Genomic DNA, 16,903 nt, shown 5'->3' with positions numbered 1-16,903 from the left:
TCATTTCTGATGAAGGGTCTAGGCCTGAAACGTCAGCCTTTCTGCTCCTATGATGCTGCTTGGCCTGCTGTGCTCATCCAGCTCTGCACCTTGCTGTCTCGGATTCTCCAGCATCTGCAGTTCCTACTATCTCTGGGCAAATATTATGAGTTTGGAAGGTACTGTTGAAATAGCCCGAGTGTTTGCGAGTGGATCTTGTACATTGTACAAACTGTATTCATAAGTCAAACAGTGAAATGACTGTTAAAGGTGACTAGGTGTAAAACTGTTAAAGCTAATCAAGCACACAGTGTTATTGGAGTTGTATCCATTCAGCCAAGTGTAGAGTACTCCATTATTCCTCGGAATTGTGCTTTGTAGATGGTGAACAGGCATTGGAAGACAGGAGGCAACTTACTTACCACAGAGGTCCTGGCCTCTGATCTACTTTTAGATGGTCCAATTCAGTTTTTGCATGAGTAACCCCTAGAAACATGATAATTGTGGATACAGCAATGGAATGTCATTGGAAGTCAAAGGGAGGTGGTAAGTTTTTTAATTCTTGGAGATCATCACTGCCTGACATTCAAGTGGCAAATGTCCTTGCATCAACGTTCAACCCAAGCCTGGATGTTGTCTAAGTCTTGCTGCACGTGGATATGGGTTTCTTCAGCAAATGAGGAAGAGTGACTGGTGATCACTGTGCAACCATCAAACAGTCCTATTTCTGGCATTATGATGGAGTGAAACTAAACAAAGAAGCAGCTGGAGATAGTTAGGCCTAGAACACTACCCTGAAGACCTCCTGCAAGGTGCTGTAGGGTTGACAGGATTGACCTCCAACAATCACAGTCAGCTTCCTTTCTATCTGGTAAGTCTTCAACTAATGGAGAATTCTCCCCCGAGTCCCATTGACTCCAGTTTTGCTAAAGATCCTTAATGCCATTATCTGTCAAATGCTATCTCAATGTCAAGGATAGTCACTCTCAGCTCATCTCTGAAGTATCTTCCTTTTGTCTATGTTTGAACAGAGGTTGTAAGAGATCTAGTAGTAAGTGGCCCTGGAGGAAATTAGCAAATTATTGCTTGATTGCACTTGTGATGACCCCTTCCATCAGTTTACTAATGAAGAGTAGACTGATGGGGAATACCTAGCTAGCTAGGATTTGTCTTGCTTTGTGTAAAGCAATTTTCCACATTGCCAGTATTGCAGCTGCATTGGAATAGGTTGGCCCAGCTATCAGCATTTCCTGAGGCAGAAGTACTATTCTCAGAATTTTGTCTGAGCCCATTGCCTATGCAGTATTCTAGGTTTTCAGAAATTCTTTCATTTCACATGGAGCAAATCAATTTGGCTGAAGTCTGGTATGTGTGATGTTGTTGACCTCTAGAGAAGGCCAGATGGATTATCCACTTGGCACTTCTGGATGAAGATTGCTTTGAATTCTTCAGCCTCATCTTCTGCAATGATGGGACTATTGAAAGTGGTGCTGTGGAGCCTCCTCTCCACGGAGTTGTTTAATTGTCTGCCACAACTAGATGTGGCAGGTCTGCAGAGTTCAGACCTTTGTCAGCTTCTGATTCACTGACTGCGGAATCACATATCCCTATCTATGCATGCCAATCAAAGGGTACACCAGGCAAGTAACCCTATGTTGTAGCTTCATTAGGTTAACACCTCATTTTTAGTTATGCCTGGTGTTGCACCTGGCATGTCCTCCTGCAATCTTCATTGAACCAGGGCTGATCTCCTGGCTTGATGGTAGCAGTAGAGTGGAGGATATATGAGGCCATTAAGTTAGAGATTTTGGCGAATATAATTCTGCTGGTGGCCTTCAGAATCTCATGGACGCTAAGTTTTGAGTCAGTAGAAACGATTCACCTATGAAGAGAGATTAGATACGCTGTGAATATTTTCCTTAGAGTAGAGAAAACTGAGGAGTGACTGGAATGAGGTGTACACCGTACGAAGGATATATATAGGGTAGATAAGAAGAAATTTTTTCCCTTAGTAGAGGGGTCAAAAATTAAGGGACACAGTTTTAAGGTGAAGAGCAGGAGTTTTTAAGAGGAATTGAGGAAATATTTTCATCCAGAGGATGGCAGGTATCTGGAACCCACTACATAAAATGAAGAGTAGAGGCTGAAATTCCGAAGACATTCCAGAAGTATTTAGATAAGCAGTTGAAATGTCATATCTTACAAGGCTACAGACCACATGTTGGAACATGAGATTAGAATAGACAGATGCTTGATGACTGTGGCGGACAAGAGGGCCAAAAGACTCTGCACTGTAAAAACTCTACGACTATTACTTTTAATGGGAAATCCTTCATTTTGAAACAGTGTCCCCTCATTCTGGGGTCTCTCACAAGGCAAACACACACCTCAATAGGAACTCTGTCAAGTGCCCCTGGCATCTTATATGCTTCAAAAAGATCACTTCTGCATCTTTTAAACTGTAATGGATACAGTCCAGCCTATTCAACCTTTCCTTGTAAGGAATCAATTTAGTGACCCAATTCTTTAAGGTAGCCAAAACTATATAGTACTCTAGATACAGTCTCATCAACACTGTATACAGCTATAGTAAGACTTTCCCATCTGATTACTGTTGTCGACATCTGGCCGAAACAAAAATGTTGCATTTGACTTGATCATCAAGGATCTCATTTCAGTGTAGCAAATTAAAACTAATGGAAGCAGAAGCGTCATTTGAAACAATTTCATTCTTTTATGAACCTTAAATGCAGTCATGAATAAGCTATGCCAGCTTTACTGTACTTCACTTACCAATCTGCTAAAGCCCAGCCATCCACAGCTAGCATCCCACTTTTTATACCCTGCAAAATATCCATGGGAACCTCGGAGTGTTGGATTGAACTAATTATCTGACAGATCACAGCAGAATCTTGAAGAATAAGGGCTATAATTATACACCACTCCAAACAGCTAGCTTCCATAAAAACGTGCATCAGATACCTGAAAGAACAAACAGTCCATCAGTCCATTCAGAGAGAGGTGTCACAGGTATCTGTAGGAATTGAGCCTCCAAAACTTCTAACTTTTGGGACTGCATCATTCTAAAAACATTTATTTCTGCCAATTTTCTATCATTTCAAAATATGTATTTTAAAATTTTAGCTGAAAGTATAATCTTTAACATAGAAATATACAAATTAAGAATATCAAATGACTTTGTTATTTCCACAGTCTCGAAAGTAATTTTAATCTTCCTTTAGGAAAGAATGCTTGAATTACTGTCAATCCTTAAAATTTTTATTTGGCTTTTCTTGATTGAGAAAATTACCTGGAATTCCTGACCCTTTAATTTATCATACCCTATCCAAGTAAAAGTGCCTGTTGTCACATGGAGTTTTGGTAATCCTTTTGGAGCCAATGGATTTGGATTTATAAAACAAAATACGATTAGAAAGTTACTTACCTTAACTGAACCTGTGACTTGCGAGGGCCTTTGTTGGCCAGCTCCATTGATATATATTCCAATTCAGACTGTGTTAGACTGAGTGCAGAAAAACCTTCATCCACCATAGTCCAGTCACCATCTACCATAGAACTGGTTTCTGTAAGATCAGTAGCTGACCCGATACTGCATTCATCACCTAAAAGTCAAACAAAACAAATCATGTAACTGATCAAGAAAGTTCAAAGAATTTCATTAAATTTTCGATATTATTTCCTACATCTACAGAATTGCAGATGCTAATAAGAACAGTTCGAGCAAAAAACTACTTGAGAAAGAAGTTTCAAGTTCCCTCGTTCTCATAGCTGTCACAGGAAGCTCTAATGACTTCACCACAAAGTAAATCATGGAAAAGTTGATATTGGCACAATGAGTAAGGAATGCACACCACAGACAAGACTTCCATTATGAAACAGAATTTAAGATCCCCCTCAATAGCTAACAAAATTTAAATTCACCATCACAAGCATTTCCTTAACTTAACCAAATTCAAAAAATGTACTTCTTGCCAAAAATACAAAAGTAGTGGGTGCTATTCGTGAGAATGAATGGACATAAAGGAGCAGAATTAAGCCATCGGCCCATTCAGTCTGAACAGCCATGGTCAAATGGTGGACATGTTTCTCAGCCCCATTCTCCTGCCTTCTCCCCATAACCTTGATCCCCTTACAAATCAAGAACCTATCTCTGTCTTAAATACATTCAATGACTTGGCTTCCACAATCTTCTGTGACAATGAGTTCCACAGATCAAATACCCTCTGCCTGAAGAAATTCCTCCTCACCTCAGCTCTAAAGATTTGCCGAAGACTGTGCCCTCGTCTCTCTTACTGGTGGAAACATCTTCTCCACATCCACTCTGTCCAGGGCTCTCAGTATTCTGTAAGTTCCAATAAGATTCGCCACTAGCCCTCTAAACTCCATTGAGTACAGATCCGGAGTCCCCAACTGCTCACGTGACAAGCCTTTCCCCCCCAAGATCATTGTTGTGAATCTCCTCGGACTCCATCCAACACCATCACATACAAGACACGAAACTGTTCACAATTTACAAATGCGATCTGACCAAAGCCTTATACAGGCTCAATAGTACATCATTGCTCTTGCGTTCCAGCCTTCTCAAAATGAATGCTAACACTGCATTTGCCTTGCTAACTGCCAACTGAACCTGCAAGTCAACCTTAGGAGTCTTAGTTCATGATTCTCAAGTCCATTTATGCTTCAGATTTCCAAAACCTTTCCTGATTTAGAAGATAGCCTAAGCCTCTGTTCTTCCTTACAAAGTACGTAACCTCACACTTGTCCACATTGTATTCTATCTGCCACTTTTTTGCTCACTCTTAGCCTGTTCAAATCCTTCTGCAGCCTCCCTGCCTCCTCAACCCTACCTGTCCCTCCATCTTTGTCTCATCTGCAAACTTAGCAACAGTGCTCTCAGTTCCTTCATCCAGATCGTTAATGCGTAATATGAATAGTTGCCCCAACATTGAACGCCGAAAAATCTCCAATAGTCACCGGCTGCATTCCTGCAAAAGCCCCTTTATCCCTATTCTCTGCCTTCTGCCAGTCAGACAATCCTCTATTCATTCCAGTATCTTGCTCCTTACACCATGGACTCTCATACTTAACAGCCTCCTGTGAGGCACCTCGTCAAAGGCCTTCTGGAAATCCAAATAGACCACATCCACTGGATCTCCTTTGTCTAACTTGCTTGCTACATCTCCAAGAATTCTAACAGATTTGTCAGGGACATGACTTCCTCTTGACAAAGCCATGCTGACTCAACCCCCACTTTACCATGTACTTCTAACTACTCTGCAATCACATCCTTAATAATGGACTCTAAATCTTACTTATGACCAAGGTCAGGCTAACCAGCCTATAATTTCCCATCTTCTACCTCCCTCCCTTCTTAAACAGAGGTGCTGTATTAGCCATTTTTCAATCTTCTGGCACTTTCTGTGACTCCAGTAATTCGTGAAAGACCACCAGCAATGCCTCTACAAATCTCTGCTATCTCCTTCGGAACCCTGGGGCGTAGTTCATCTGGTCTGGGTGACTTATCCTCTTATTTAGATCCTTCAGCTTCCCTAGCATATTCTCCTTAGTGTAGTGGCTGTCACTATTTCTATGCCTGACTTTCCTGATGTTCTGGTATGCCTTGGCACTTCGTAATAAAATAAACACCTTTTTAGAAGAACATATGCCCACTCATATGGTGCATCAGAAAACAGACAAAGGTTTTTTCTTACACCTTTTCAAAATAAAGTGTCAAATCAAACAAGGTGAGCATTAATGTCATCTCAATTGTATGGTTAAAGATAAGTGTAAACAGGTGATGGTACTGATTGAATAGTACTCTGAACACATAGCAGTTACGTCCATACCAGAAAGATCAGGGAGGAGTAGTCAGGAGGCAGAGATTGCATCTAATGAATAAACTTTTGATTGAAGCTATGTTTTATGCCTTTTTTTAAACTTTACCATCTGGCCTGGATCCAATTTAGAACAGAAATAAGGAAGGCATTACAAGAGTTGAGAAAGATGGTATATGGGTAGAGTAAATGTCAGAACATTTTGAAACTGGCCACATGGCTGTTAATTGAGACAGCGGAGACGCAGATGTGTTGAGGGAGGCTTGTGGAAGATGCCAGCATGTGAAAGATCGGTCCTTGGGTGACTTAAGTTTGAAATACAGGAATATGAAGTGAAGCCATTGCTAGAGATTCTAAGTCTGTCAACTCTGGTTGGATGCATTCCTGGATCTGTCACCAGCGGTGTTCCACAGGGATTGGTTCTGGGTCCTCTTCTGTTTGTCATTTACATAAATGATTTGGATGAGAATATCAAAGGCATGGTTAGTAAGTTTGCGGACGACTCCAAAATTGGTGGTGTAGTAGACAGTGAACAAGGTTTTCTAAGATTGCAGAGGGATCTTGATCAAATGGGTCAATGGGCTGAAAAAAATGGCAGATGGATTTCAAACTGGATAAATGTGAGGTTTTGCATTTTGGTACCCAACAAGGGTAGGGCTTATACAATTAATGGTAGGGCCTTGGCAGTGTCGTTGAACAGAGGGACCCAAGGGTGCAGGTAAATAATTCTTTGAAGTTTGCTTCACTTATAGACAGGGTGGTTAAAATGCTTTTGGCTCACTTGCCTTCATTGCTTAGTGATTTGAGTACAGAAGTTGGGAAGGCATGTTGACACTGTAAAGGACATTGGTGAGGCTTCTTCTGGAATACTGTGTCCAGTTCTGGTCGACCAGTTATAGGAAGGATATTATCAAGCTGGAGAGGGTTCAGAAGAGATTTACCAGGATGTTGACAGGTATGGAAGGTTTGAGTTGAGAAGGCTTGATAGGCTGGGACTCTTTTTCCACTGGAGCATAGGAAGCGGAGAAGTGACCTGGTAGAAGTTTATAAAATAATAAGTGGCGTAGATAGAGTTAATGGTAGTTGTCTTTTCCCTACGATGGCACATATTAAGACTAGGGGGCATATTTTTAAAGATGGTGGGGGGGTGGGGAGAAAAAGAGATTTAAAAGAGACATAACAGGCAAATTCTTTACACAGAGGGTGGTTCGTGTGTGGAATGAACTTCCTGAGGAAGCGGTGGATATAGGCACAATATCTAAATGTCTTTTAAACACCGTAAAGTACATGAATAGGAAAGGTTTGGAGGGATATGGGCCAGGAGCAGGCAGGTAGGATCAGTTTAGTTTGGGATTACGTTCAGCATGGATTAGTTGGACTGATGGGTCTGTTTCCATGCTTATGACTCTATGATTTGTTCCCATCATAGTTCAATACTTAATCAAAGGGCATTTTGATCATTTTTGCAAATGTTCTTGCATTTACTTTAGTTAACTGTCTTAATATCACCAGAATGTTATTTGGCTTTTTGTTTCACTGTAACATGAACATTATATGTTACAGATTTAGGAACACACAACATACAGCTTTAAGAATAAGTAATGTTTTAATTTAAACTACATTAGGTGTTTGTGAAGTTTTGACTGCAATGAGAAACATCAAGTATACATCACAAAATCGTAAATGTAAGTAACTTCATATTCTTTCAAAGACTTTTTTATTTTTCTGTCATTTTGATTGTGGTCAGAAATGGAGAAAGAGCTGTTATAAAAACTAAGGGCTGTGGAAAGGATTGCTGAACTTTAAAACAAGCTACCTGACACTCATTGTAAGTGCTGTTTACACTGCTGCTTGTCAACCAGTGGGAGAGGTTACTGCAGAAAAGAAGGAGATTTGGCTGGTAACAAGTAGATGACTGTGGAATGGTGAATCACTGTTGATGGCAAAGGTCTTCTGCCTGCCAAAAACTGTGCAATTGACTCCTAAGTAGCCCAACAGCTTGTGGGTGAGAACGTTTGGACAATAACCACTGGACCTCCAAAAAGGAAGGTGCTGAGCTCTCTGCAGCAAAAACCATTGCAAGATAGAAGAAAGCCTGTTTATTTTCCATCAGCTGATGTAAGCAAAGGCTCTCAACCAATAAGTCAGAGACTTAATAAGTTGTCAACCAGTTGCTCAGTGCCTCCTGCAGCCAAGTGAAAGCACTTGAAGGAAGATTGAGGAACAACAGGTCCTGAGAAACCAAAAGCAAGTCCCATGGACAGGGACAACTGAACTGCCTTCCTAGTCTTTCCCTCCACCCATAACACTCATGTTTTCTTTGTGTCTATCTATAGATGGTGTAAGGGAGTTTCACAAGGAGTTGGAGTTTTAACTAATAGAGTTATATGTCAATGTCCATAATTGCATACTGGTGGCCAGAATCTGTGGTAAACAGTAATTTTTGTTAAAGTATAGAAACTTGGTCTATGCTTTCTATCAACCTGGGCATAAAGGACAAGTAAATTGGGGAATTTCATGTACTTATTTAAATCCTTTAACTTTTGTGACAATTTCAGGAATAGTAGGCTTTATTTGCAGTGTGCTACCCCAACATGGTGTAACACTAATACACAGCAAACTGCAAAAGTAACAAAACCAAAACCACAATTAATTAAGTTCACTGTCTTCCACATCATGCACAGATACTCAGCCTCAGGAAGGAATAGCTGCAGGCTCCTTGAACATAAAAAAGTACACAGTAGAGTACATTAAGATTCTCCTCTCCTCCATCAGTTAATTATAGCCACATTCCCTCCTTGTTTCCATCATTCTTTAGGACCGAACATCTAGCTGATTTTCTCAGGCTCCAGACAGCATGTCTGGGTTGCAAGCAATGGCAAGCAGGTGTGGGCGCATATGGACCATGCATACAAAGGGACATTTCTCCTAATCTGCCAGCAATACTGGAAGGCCAACTCTCCATTCTGGTTGATACGCTGCCAAAGTGGGAGGGTGGTTCTGTTAAACTAGACAAAAGTAACAATGTCCAGGATTGCCAATTTCAGTTAGGTTTTCTTAAAAATATTGCTTGGGCATTACTGGCCAGAACTTCAGTTAAGAATCATCTTGTTCATGTCATCAAGGTCTCTTATTGCATCAAGCAGTTGAAGCTAGTAAATCGCATTCGCTGATTGGGTGCTTATATCTGTTTGATATTTTAAGAAGTTCTCACAAATGCTTTTATATTTAAGCGTTTAAAAAAGATAGAAATTACAAATAATTTTAATGTACTGCATCTTCTTTGTTTTGAGCACTTATTCAGTTATTGGAGAGTGAACGAGAATGGCCTTAACTGAAAACGAAATGAGACTGAATAAACCAAATTGAAACTGAAGCAGGGCACAGAAGAAAATTCAGGCCACTGAGTTAAAGGGCAAGCTGGTGTGGACAGAGCCCAGATAGTTAGTGTTTAAGGTGTAGAAAACGCACAGCAGCAATATTCTGAGAATGCAAGCAAAAATCAGAGCAGAAAATGTTATTTCTCCAAAATGATTGATCCAGCAGGAATGGAGTGAGTGAAATTTAGCTATAAGATCACTATAGCTGGTTGGAACATAGGGAACTAACCTCCTATCTCTGTGGTTCATTGACCTCAATGTGCTGTATAACAGATAACTAATCACATCATAATTCTGAAGAGAAGTACCTAATGTTTTGAAACTGTATTTTAGCAACAGTAGGGGGGTAAATGCACTCCCAGCAGTTTGAATTTTCTAAACAGAGGCTTTACGCATTAAAAATACCTTCCCTTCAAAACCTGAAATCACTGTGCAGTATATATTCAATAATTTAAAGAGTGCCAACATTTAGCAGAAGCACTGTAAAGGCAATAAGGTTTCCACATTCACTCAATTGCTATTTCACCAACATAGAGAAAAGACACAAACATGTATTTACATCTCAGATCATCAAATGTTTTTGATAAGTTGCAAGGTACAGCTCATGTTACAAGTACAACAGGCATAATAAAAAAAATTAAAATTTAAATCTATTAAATTGCTCAGCAATCTGGAAGCAATGCTGAGTAAGAGAGGTGCATTAATGTTTCAAGTTCTAATGCAAGGTCAATCAACCTGAAATGTTAACTCTTTCTCTCACCATAAATGCTGTCAAAACTGCGGAGCACTGAGCATTTTCTGATTTATTTCAGAAACAGTGTTCTGTATTGCTTTGATCTTCTATTAGGCTCATCATATAGTCAGTTACCTTTGCCATACTTCCATTGTTAGACAATAAATAAATAAGCTAATACATTTTAATTCCATTTCCTGTCTCACCATTAAGCCCTTTATTTTACACTTGTTAAATGTGCTGTGACATGTTATAAAAGCTTTCCTTCTGCTTTTATTAAGAAGTGACTTGGTGAATTTAAAAAGAACAATAGAAGTATAGACATCAGGCTTAATACCTACACTGGGCTGTACTTTTCTATTTAATATTTTCATAATAACAAATGTTTACTTACCTTTTGAAAGTAACGGTGACAGAATCGCATCTTGTGTCTGAGGTCCTTGCAATGAGCCAGAATCTATTTGTGTGTGTGCAGTATTAAGGCTAAGGCAGCTGTGACCAGCACGTGCATTTATGACTCCACTCTCCAAATCACTGGTTACAAAAGTCTCAGTTGACTGCGATTTAAGAAACTGTTCTCCAACTGCAGAAAGTTAAAACAAAGATGCTACTTGGGTTCACTAGTTAGTTTTGTTTTTAAAAAAAAATCACTTCAATTATTTTGCTTCAGTATCCGCAGCAGAAAAGGAGGAAAGCTTACTAGAAGACCCAAAGAAATTAACAAAGGATCAAGGGCTAGGTCTAAAAACCATTAGCTTAAGAAAATCATCGAGTATGGGGAAACTGATGGAACAGAGGAGGGAAAAGTCCCCATGAGCCGATGTTTTCTATTCGTGGGTGTTGGAGGATGGACAGCACACTAATGATACCCTAACCTTAATCTTTTATAGCTCCCTTGATATAGGAGTGGTACCTTGGAATTGAAAACTTGCTCATGTCATTTTGCCTTCAAGAGGGAAACCAGATAGTTAATATTACTCCACTGTTTCTGTAATGCATAATCTTGAAATGAGTTTGAGATGTTAAAATGAAAAAATTGTATATTTAAAGACGCCAGTATTACCTGTTTTATATTTGCCATTTTTGAATGGTGAATTTACTAAACAGCTGGAAGGAATAACAGGAAATGGCCAAAGAAAGTCATTATGCAGTCTTTTTAAAGCCTTAACAAAATCCTCGACTCGTGCTGCTCGAGTCCTTTCTTTGCTGAGCCAGCCAATAAGCTCAAAACCCAGTTGTGCAGCAAAGCTACTGAGATCTTTTAGCCGCATCTCTTCCAGGAGTCTTCGTGCATGACGCCAAAGCATCTCATCTATATACATATTCTCAGCACTGTCAACGTCTTTACTCCACCTGAGGACAAAAGACAGAATTACACTCTATTCAAATAGTTTTCTTTTTAAAAAGTCAACACAAATGAATAAGTGAGCGCTTTGTAAACTTTATATGAATTTTAAAAAAAAACTGAAAGCCTAACGGTACATTTAAGCAGGTTCATTAATATACCTAACATGAACTGGATGAGAAAGTTCACATTTGCAATTCACTAAACTCGAGTTCTTGATCTCTGCTGCATTGCAATGGTATTGCCAAGGTGGTGCTTCAATAGTGGGGTGGGTGGAGAATGAAGGAGAGAGAGAACAAAATCAACTTGCACTGTTCTTGTGTACCTAGAACACTGGATAAGCATAGGCCTGGGTGCAGGCAATAGTGCACAGCAGGTAGGAAGCTCAACAGTGTGCTTTAGTTTTAGAATGTATTCTGTGGTGGCTGGTTAGTTCAGTTGGCTGGACTGGTTTGCAATGCAGAGTAATAATGACAGCAAAGTTCATTTCCCATACTGGCTGAGGTTGCAACGAAGGGCTCTCCTTCTCAACTTTTCCCCTAGCCTCAAGAGTGGTGACCGCCAGTCAGCTCTTTCTAACGAGGGGTCAGACCTATGGTCTGATTGGACTATGGTAACTTTACCTTATTCCCTGATGCTCGTAAAAGGTTAATATTCTTATATGCTGGGTTGTGCATTCTAACTGCAACATTTGAAACAAAAATGCTGCAGGATTGACAAATGCAAATTTTGGTATATCTAGATTAAGTTTATACAGGGGATAGATGTACTGAAAGATTATGAAATGTTCTTACTAAAACACTAAGAATTTTTTAAAAAGAGCTCTAGATTTCATAACACTTACATTAAAAATATTTGTAACATTTCTACTCTGTATTATGAAATGTGGATTAAAATACCCAAGCTCATCTGGTTTCTGCTTTGTATAGAATGAAGGGGAGAAGGAGGTTATTACTGCAATAAATCCTTACAATTAACCTTCTGCCACTTCATAACAATACAGTGAATCTTTCCTTCTTGTTTGTACTTGCTAGGCCAATAACTCAAGCTTAATAAAAGCAAAGTCAAACTATCAACAATAATTTATGTACATTATCTGTTTAAGACAAGAATTATGTTAGAAAATTAAATAGTAGGATTACCTTTTGGCCGAGGGCCCTGAAGGCATGCTTAATGTTTTCTGCAGATTAAATTTACTAGCAGTGAGACCTTCCAATGACTGTGAAAAACTGATGCTTCTATGTTTGAAGAACTCAAACCCACCAGTTGAGCTGGGTTCCTGTAATATAAGAAAGCATAATACTTAGATTTCAAAAATATTTAAGCAGCACACCATCTTTTATAACAATACCTTTTAGTGAATGGAAACAATTAAAAATAGACATCTAATATGCATTGGGAAGGATCCGGAGGGCGATCTTTTATTCCAGTCAACTACTGCAAATTGGGACTGGAGAGTTAATGTAAAGTTGCCATTCATGTAATGTGTAAGAGGTCTGAATTGAGGAGCAAAAGACGACAACACTAGACCGCTCAGGCATCTGCTGTTTCAAAGGTATGCTGAAGGCTTTGACCTGCTAATTCTTTTGAAATTATCCAAAGAAAAAGTTAAAACTCTAGCAACATGCAGCCAAAGTAACTGCCCTGGGATTTAAAAATATCTTGGTATTCAACTCTGATTCACTGTTTTTGCACTGGTTACCACAAATCAAGTACAATGCAAGAATTAGTTAGTCACTTTCTCATTTCTACCATGCAAATCTGCAACATTTTATGTTGTAGGTGGGCAGTTGACTAAACAGCTATTCCACTGCTAGCGCTTGACTTCACCAGTGCAATGCAAAAGCTAATAGGAAAAGCTAAATGCAAACTACCAATGCTGTGCCTCTGGAGTCTTGTACATGCTTAACCTAGGTAAGATCAACAGATCTCTCAGAGGACAGTGAAACATATGAGTTCTTACATCAATCAATAATCACAGTCAGACCTTCTGAGACTAGCTTTCAATTCCAAATGCATTATTTGGATTTAAGTTCTACTAGCTGCCATGGTGCAGCATATACCTCTTGGGTCTCTAAAATACACAGATATTATTGCTGTATCATCAATCGCTTCCCTGGCTGTTGCAAAGTTGACTGGGTCATATAGATAGCATCGAATGGTACAACTTTCGTGAAGATTGAATAATGTGCAGTGAATAACAAAGAGTTTAGCTGGCAGCACAATAGGAAAATTGTGATCACTACAACATGTGCTGATGTGCACTGAAAGAGGAGTCATTTTAATTTGTACCTGATGGGTTGGAGTTGGTGGAGGGGTCTCCAATTCTCCTGCACCAATGGCTTTCAAGAAACGGATCATATGACGACAAAGATCCCATTTTCCTTGTTCCAGAGCTGTGCTGAAAAGCAGTGTGGCATGCTGTCTACTGACCGCAGGGACCTCCATGTTCTATCAGAGGAAAAACAATGCTAAGTGAAGAGAGTGAGTTTGTTTTTAACTCACGAATTATGAACTTCATTGGTTGAGCCAGCATTTACTGCCCATCTCTAAATCACCCTTGAAGTAGTGGTGGTGAGATGTCACCTTGAAGGACTGCGATCGATCTGGTTTAAATGCATTCAGTGTGGTTAGGGAGTGCCAAGATTTTGACACAACACTGAAGGAACAGCAAATTATGTCTAAGTTAAGATGATGGGTGGTTTGGAGGGGAGTTATCTGGTGGTGGTGCTCCCATGTACCTACTGTCCTTATCCTTCCAGATGATAGCGGTTGCATATTTGGAAGGTTTTGAGTCTTGGTGAAATAATGGAGTGCATCTTGTTGACGGTACGTACTGCTGCAAATGGTGGTGGTGGGAGTGAACCTTGGTGGATGGGGGGGGGGCGCGGGGGGGGAGGGGAAGTCAATCAAGCAGGTTGCTTTGTCCTGGATTGTGTTAATTCACACAACATAGCACCTATTTTCACCTTGGCAAGAGAAAAATGCAGGTTCTTTACAGATAACATTTTCATTTATTCAGTGTCAAGAGTTCTTCCAGTTCCTTGCCAGAGTGCTTATGTGTTAAACCCAGGTGTTTTCAAACAAAGCTTCAGGCGTTAGTACCTGAAACAGTACTCAAACCAAAATGTCAAAACAGGAATAGGCCATTTAATATGAACCTAATTCAGGTGCAGAAAAGAAGCTGCTACAATTACCTGCAAAAGTGAGATAGCATGTACTTGAATCAGAATGGAATGTGGGTGAGTTTGCTACAGCTGTTCGGACTAATTTCAACCGGATCAGGAGTGTGAAGGGACACCGTATTATTACAACAGGGACACAACATACTTTTAGTAAAGGAACCAAGGCAGACAGAGCTCAGCCATGTTGAGTTTCAAGGGAATGAGCCAATGTTAGATGGCCTCTAATGGTAGGAGTATTACAGGTAATACGGGTAACATGGAATTGCAATGTTGTTTCCATCGCAGAGATGTGGTGGAGGGAAGGGCAGGACTGGCAACATTTCACAGTATAGGATCTTCAGGTGGGAAAGGGAGGGTGTAAAAAAGGTCGTGTTGTTTCAATGTGAATTAAGGAATCAATTACCGCAGCAAGGAGGGATGATATCTTGGAAGGGTCTTCAAATGAGGCTTTGTGGATACAACTTAGGAATAAAAAGGGGACACTCGTGTTGCTGGGAGTGTATTATAGATCAGTGAGCAGGCAACAGAAAAGCAGATATGAAGACAAGTTCCTGAGGTGTGTAAAAATAATAACAGGGTAATTATATCAGGGGATCATAACTTCCCCAACATTAATTAGGATAGTCATTGTGTAAAGAGTTCAGAGGGGCAGATGTCTCAAAATGTACTTTGGAGAGGTTTTTATTTCAACATATAGAAGGTCCATCAAGAGTGGGTGCAGTGCTGAACCGAATTCTGGGGAATAAGGCTGGGCAGGTGCTCAAGGCGGGAAGTGGGAGAGCATTTTAGTGATGGCAACCACATCACTGTACGTTTTAAGTTCATTTTTTAAAAGGAAAATGTTGGGTCTCCAAGAAAGGGTTTTTGATTGGGGAAAAACAGATTTTACTAAAAAAACAGTATCTGGTCAAAGTCAACTGGGAACAGCTATTTTTGGGTAAATCTACAGCAGAAAAAAGTGAGGGCGCTCAAATGGAATTGAGAGTGTACATGCCCAACACGTTCCCTTTGGGGTGAAATATAGGAACAACAAACTCAGAGAACCAAAGATGTCCAGGAATTTTCACGGCTGGATGAGAAGAAAAAGAAAGGCTTTTAACAAGATTAAAGTGAACAAATCAACGGAGCCTTAGTGGAGTGCAGAAAGTGCAGGGGAGAAACTTGAGAAAGCAATTAGAAGAGCAAAGAAAAACACTGGCAGGCAAGATTAGGGAGAATCTCAAGATAATTTATAAGGATATAAAAAGGAGGAAGATAACCAGGGAAAGAGTAGTGCCTATTAGGGACTAATGGGCAAACTTTGCTCGAGCCAGAGGACATTGGTAGGGTGTTAAAACAGAGTTCACACCTGTCTTCACTTTGAAAATTGAGGATATAGGGACAGGATTCAGGACAGGGACTGGACATTCTTGAGCAGTTTGATACAACGAGTGAGGAGGTATGAGAGATTGAGACCGTAGCAGAGAACAATAAATGTCAGTGCCCACATTTTAAGCTCAACTTATACCACATCTTAAAAATGGACAAAGCCCTAGCTTGAATGAATTGTATCTCAGGCTGCTGCAGGTGATCAGGGAAAATTATAGGAACTCTGACCCAAATTTTTAAATTCCTCTCTGGCCACAGGGCAACTGCATGAGCACTGGAGGGCAGAGGAAGCTTTTCTACTTTTCAAGAAGGTGGTAGAAACAAAAATCAGGGAATTTCAGACCAGTGAGTCTTAAACCAGTAATAGGGGAACTATTGAAGAAAATTCTGAAGAACAGAATTAATCTCCACTTGGGTGGTTTCATCAGGGGCATTCAGTATTTGTGAGAGGAAAGTCATGCATACAAATTTGATGAAATTTTTTCAACAGATGACCAGGTGTAGATGAGATTTGTTCAGTTAATGTAGCTTATATGGATTTCAGCAAAGCCTCTGACAAGGTTCCACATGAATACTGAACAAGAAAGTAAAAGCACATGGGATCTAAGATAACTTGGCAAGTTAGATCCAAAATTGGCTTAGTGGTAGGAGACAGAATGTGGTGGTAGAAGGCCATTTGTGTGACTGAATGCCAGTGTCCACAGTGTGCCACTGGAATCAGTGCTGGGTCCCTTACTCTTCATGATATATGGTTATAAATATAAACAGAAGAAATGTGGGATGGGGGGGCGGGGGGAAGATATGGAATGAATTTTAATGGGGGGAAAATACACTTGAAAATATACTTGTTTGCACTGATTGATGGAACATTTCACAATAGCAATCATGCATGTTTGTGCAGAAATTGGAATTGCAGTTTTATTTTTGAAAGCAAGAGGAATTTGTCCTCAGCCTGCCAACTGCATTTAAAGCGGAAATTGCATCATAGTATTACAAAACTCGTAACTGCCAATGTTTAAAAAGTGCCACATTTCACTGATAAATTTCTAAGCTTT

At 39.9% G+C, this 16,903-nt stretch overlaps 1 protein-coding gene across 1 annotated transcript in view; it reads right to left on the bottom strand.

Moving 5' to 3' along the window:
- Nucleotides 1-16,903, bottom strand: part of LOC109935311 (guanine nucleotide exchange factor subunit RIC1) — a 152,124-nt gene that overhangs the window by 7,127 nt on the left and 128,094 nt on the right. The window contains exons 11-16 of the mRNA XM_048620346.1: nt 13,588-13,746; nt 12,438-12,574; nt 11,014-11,303; nt 10,345-10,533; nt 3,425-3,602; nt 2,773-2,961 (exon numbers count right to left, since the gene is read on the bottom strand). Of these exons, the coding sequence (XP_048476303.1) occupies nt 2,773-2,961; nt 3,425-3,602; nt 10,345-10,533; nt 11,014-11,303; nt 12,438-12,574; nt 13,588-13,746 (1,142 nt within the window). The remainder of the gene's footprint in view (nt 1-2,772; nt 2,962-3,424; nt 3,603-10,344; nt 10,534-11,013; nt 11,304-12,437; nt 12,575-13,587; nt 13,747-16,903) is intronic.

The sequence above is a fragment of the Rhincodon typus genome, chromosome 3 (genome assembly GCF_021869965.1).
Source record: "Rhincodon typus isolate 14 chromosome 3, sRhiTyp1.1, whole genome shotgun sequence".
Lineage (NCBI taxonomy): Eukaryota > Metazoa > Chordata > Chondrichthyes > Orectolobiformes > Rhincodontidae > Rhincodon > Rhincodon typus.
This window is presented reverse-complemented; position numbering and strand designations above follow the sequence as displayed.